The sequence below is a fragment of the Sardina pilchardus genome, chromosome 21 (assembly GCF_963854185.1).
Source record: "Sardina pilchardus chromosome 21, fSarPil1.1, whole genome shotgun sequence".
NCBI classification, from domain to species: Eukaryota; Metazoa; Chordata; class Actinopteri; order Clupeiformes; family Clupeidae; genus Sardina; species Sardina pilchardus.
In genome coordinates this window covers 19,642,172-19,647,262 of record NC_085014.1, presented here as the reverse complement: position 1 = coordinate 19,647,262, position 5,091 = coordinate 19,642,172, and the positions used below count along the sequence as shown (strand labels likewise).

The window sequence follows — 5,091 nt, the reverse complement described above, 5'->3', positions numbered from 1 at the left end:
TGCTGTGGCCGAGGGGAAAAACAGCAATTTTCATGGAAAATAGGCAAATGATTGGAAAGAGAGAATTGAGTCAGAGTTGATTGAGCTGAGGTCCACTTGGGCACTTGGACCCACACGTGGCAAAAGATGACCAACTGCAGCCCAGCTCCTCCACAGCTCCACCACAGAGACCGTACCCACATTCACCTCCATAAGCTTGGTGGGCCTGCATGGCCATATTAACTTGTTGCAAGTGACAATGCTATTTATTTGAGAGGGCCTGTGGGTGTTATCAGACAGGAAGTGGGCCTGTGGGCTATGTTACTGGACAGGAAGAGGTCTGTGTGGACTATGTTACCAGACAGGAAGAGGTCTGTGGACTACGCTACTGGGCAAGAAGTGGGCCTTTGGGCTACGTTACCAGACAGGAAGAGGGCCTTGTCCACTGTGTGCTCCTCGGCGAAACGGATGTGGCAGAAGTTCTTCTTGCTCTTGCGGATGGCGATGATTTCGCCGCACTGCTCGAACACCTCGACGATCAGCTGCTCCGTGGCGTTCTCCGGCAGCCCTCCCACGAACACCGTCTTGCAGCCCGGAGGACGCTCTCTCGTGGCTGGAGGTGGCAAATCTGGAAGGAAAACACACACACATACACACACACACAGAGGCAGTTGGGATGAGAAACACAAGTGCTCAACAGTGACTTCGTAACTAAAAAGGATCAAAATCTCAACAACTCCAACTGCCATCTGACTAGCGAAGCCTGATCAATGCCAATCAGTCCTGGGACACTGAGGAGTGCACAGACCCGGCTGCACCAACACGATGCCCGCGGGCACTAGGTAGCCCTCGGGGTGCCTATGAGGCACCTGACGCACAACTTCTAAAAATAGCCAACGAGCTGAAGATCTCGTTCTAAAAACGTCACAACTGTACTGTTTCAATTAAATATTTAAAATGTTTAATGAGAAAAGTTTCTTTATATGTGAAGACTTACAAAATTGAAACATAAACCAAATATATATTATTCAGAGGGATTAACTTCCCTTAAGATGAGGGGTATGAGTCTATAATCACCTGACAGCATTTGTTTCAAAGGAGTAGACCGCCCTATGATTGCGTATCATTCAGGCAGTCTTACCTCCCAAAAAGGTTGGGGACCCCTGGCACAGCCTATCCTGAAATCCGCAATACCGATATCATTCCTGACATATCACTTGTGCCGATATGTCATGCTCTCTGGACTGAATTCATATATATGGTAATGAGGCCTGGGCTACATTGTGAAACACCTGACCATCAATCAATGTGACACATGTAATGTTATATACTGATACCTACATTCCACATACCTGGCTTGGGTAAATAACTTGATAAGGGCTATTCCATCAAATTCTACCTCTACGTCTTATATAGCTAAGCAGTGGTATCAGTAGGATAAACTTTATCTCTGCTGTGCCATCACATAAATTTCCTGTGCGGAGGGAAAAAGAAACATCCTCCTGAGGAGGTTCCGATATTTGTCTGCATATCTTTTTCACAAAAAAAATACATGTAGGGAGTTAGCAATAAACAGCACTATATCAAATGCAGACATCTCCCATGTGGAAAGCTGTGGGTGTGGTCTACAGGCTTCTTAATGCAAACAGAACAGCAACACGGGCCCCTAAGGAGTCCATTTCCAGCATAGTTTTCAGACTGGAGGAAACTGGTGAAGAAAAAATGAATAATGCACGCCCGAATGCGCAAAATAAAGCCCAGCACAAAACAAGACATGTAGGAAAAAACAATAACAACATTACACCTGTCTTTCCTCGAGCCAGTGGATTGGGCGTCTTCCTGCTGTGGTGTGCTAGTGGTCCACTAGGCAGCCACTGGAGAGACTCAGTGCTGCAGACTCCAGACTGCATTCACGGCAGTGCAACACATTACACTCTGCATTAGAGTCGCATTTAAACGCAGCCGAGGAAAACGTATAAAAAATAAATCTACAAACAATAAATTACCCTCGCGGATTTATAAAAGCTCCGATGGCTAACGACCTGTGATGTCGATGATCACATAACTGATCAATATTAAATCCCACAAATATAAGCCTGTAGTGTGAATAATTATTTTTCCACTTGTGTTTAAAAATGAAACTATAGGCTAAATTGGTTTAATATAGGCCTACTATTAGATGCACAGATATGATAAAGAAATCGATATACTTAGGTAGATTTGCTGCATTATCCATTACTTGGTCTTCACATAAAATGTCTCAAAGGCAGTCGAAGGAATCTAATCATCTAGCTTACATATCTGATTACAGAAATACATTATAGAAGTTAGGAACACTCCAGTGCAGCACGGCATCAGTCCATTAATCCACTATTCCACTTCAGACAAGAGTGGCGTGAGCCAGCGCTTCAAAACCAGCGTTCCATTAGACATGATAAGGAATGCACTGGAAGAATTCCACCTAAACTTAAAACTGACACTAATCCTGGCATGATAAGTGAAGTGTATAAAAGCATCCCCAAGCTGTCCATAAAGTGACATGGATCGTTTGATCAAAAAGACGGGCAAAACTGGGAAAAACGGTTAGATTGTCGGATTAGATTCGTTCTATTCTTACATTCTGTATATTGAGCAGATACTCATGCTTGTATTACTGTATATTACAAGAAGCAGGTCCCCACGTCCCTGTCAAAGCCCTGCGCAAACACTCCCACGGCTGTCATAAGAGTTGCCGCTCTCGTGCTCTGTCTGTCTGTGCATGGCTGGAGACGGAGGATAAGTGTGTTAATGGGCAGCTTGCTTTGCCTTTGATTTGGACGCCCGGTCCCAGACGGTGTCGGGAGGTCGGGTTCAGCGCGCTAATCTCTGGCGGATCGGCCATTTCATCCCTCAGAAACATAATTAGCTCCCTCCGCCTGGCCTCGGCCGCGGCGTAATCGATGGAGCAGCCCCAAACGCCCGGGGTGGGATTAGCCGGCCGCTGGCCAGCCGGAACACACCTGTCATCTCGGCAATGCCTCAAAAAGAAAATAAATAAATATATAAAACGTAATAGTAGAATAATAATAATAAAAAAGTGCAATTTAATTTTAACTTTTGAGCAGCTCCATCATGTGTCGAGACAGAGCTTTGGTTCCACCCTGGCCTCTCTAATGAGCCTTTTTTTGGCCAGGAGGGATCCCAGCAGCATAGCGACAGCTATTAACTGTTAAACCAACACTGCGGCGGATTCTAAGAAAGACCAAACTGATTTTACTTATCTACTGTAGGGTTCTGGTAAGGGAAGTCGATAATAAGACTGTAGTAAGGTTGTAAAGGCAATTGTAAAACTCTTCAGGTTAAGCCATTAGCAACATGTGATGTGTTGCAGCACCAGTATTTACGGCACAGTTTCACTGTTTCTTCAGTGTTAGATCCGTAGCAATGACTTGATTTTCAATTAAATGCCTGTATTTTTACGGTCTTCAACCAACTGAGCCAACTTTATGACACCCTGGGTTTTCCTTCATGAGTAGCTGTGACAAAGCTTATATAACAAGTAGTTAGCTATTAAAAATGACGGCTTAATGACATAGTCATAGCTATCTAGCCATCGTAAAATTGCGTGTTTGCTTCTGTGTTTCTGTCACTGTTATGGCTCCAACAACCGCTTAATGAAGTCTTGTTTTCGTTGTTTTGACAGGATCACTATTAACTGGTAATTTAGGTGTGTTGCAGTCGTCGCCATTGGGCGCTGGCCTTTGTGTTCACAAACCAATCCATTTGATGTCTGACACCAGGCTCTTTGGCTTTGGGCAAGATAAACCAAGACAATAATGTTCTGACGTCCATTATGATAGTGTTACAAGTATTAGCAAACGACAGCGCTGCTTTATTCAATTTATAATGGAAAAAAAACAAAGATTATGATGACTTGATTTATTCTCTGTCTTCTAGCTATTAATTCTGTATTCCGCACAATGGAAAAGAAATGGCAACACTAGTGGCTGCCGGTAATCCAGTTCATGGTGTTGTTGGCGGTTAAGAGATGATGCTGCAGTAAAGGTCAGGCCCTGTCAGGCCGGCCTTTTGTCCCGCTCTAAAGCCTCATTATCAGAGCGCTGGAGCAAGTCGGTGGAGAGGCATTGCAAAAATTCGAGCCTTGATTGCTGGCAAATGCACTCTGAAGGCCGTTTTCCAGGCTTGGCGTCTGGCCAAATGCCATCTTCCTGGCCGCCGCAGGACGACGGGGTCGTGGACACAGACAAATGCTCGAGCTCATCCAGCTTAGAGGTGACAGATAACAACGGCGGTGCACCCTGAGGCTTGATGGGAAAATGGCCTGCTGTGAGCCGCCGCATTGCTCGCAGCTTGCCGCAGCGCGCTGTTCTTTTCCCAGGGATGTGAGTGAAAGGACAGGGGGAGTGAGATAGAGGGAGACGGAAAGCAAAGAAGTCACACGGCGAGTGAGAAACAGAGCGAGAGAGAGAGAGAGACTGATAGAGAGAGAGAAAGAGAAAGAGAGAGAAAGACAAAGAGAAAAAGAGGGTGAGAGAGGAAAAAGTGCCCTTACTGAATGCTATGAGCTTCCTGGTGTGCTCTTAAGCTGGACAGAAAAAGTCAAGGGAGCACACAAAGAGAAACACACACACACACACACACACACACATACACATACGCACGCACGCACACACACACAAACAAACAAAGAACTCGATAAGTTGTACAGATTTTCTCACTGCACTTGTTTTCTCACGAGGGGCGAGAGAGGGAGTCTTGATTTTGCTTTGTCTTTCTTGTGCTAAATCGTCACACCTCAGCCGTTTCACGGCAACACGCTCGGTCTGAAGCCTTTTTGGGGCTGGAGGAACAAACATGCTCTGGAGCACTGGCTCAATACAAGGCAGCCGTCTGAGGCGGAGGCAGAGGGAAGAGGCTGCACAACGCACCAACGCGCCACACGACAGCAGCGGAGAAGAAAGCAGGCCTGACTTGACGACGGGGCCGCCGTGCTCTCGGGCTCAGAGGCGGATGCTATGCATCATTAAAAGAGCTTTGGCTTCTTTGTTCGCCGTGTCAGTAGAGATGACACGCGGGGTGGGGTGGGGTGGGGGGTGGGGGGCACTGTTGGGC

The 5,091-nt window shown here is 46.2% G+C and overlaps 1 protein-coding gene across 1 annotated transcript in view; it reads right to left on the bottom strand.

The window, feature by feature from the left end:
• Nucleotides 1-5,091, bottom strand: part of enox2 (ecto-NOX disulfide-thiol exchanger 2) — a 252,632-nt gene that overhangs the window by 65,004 nt on the left and 182,537 nt on the right. Inside the window, exon 7 of the mRNA XM_062524767.1 lies at nucleotides 401-607. Within this exon, the coding sequence (XP_062380751.1) occupies nucleotides 401-607 (207 nt within the window). The remainder of the gene's footprint in view (nucleotides 1-400; nucleotides 608-5,091) is intronic.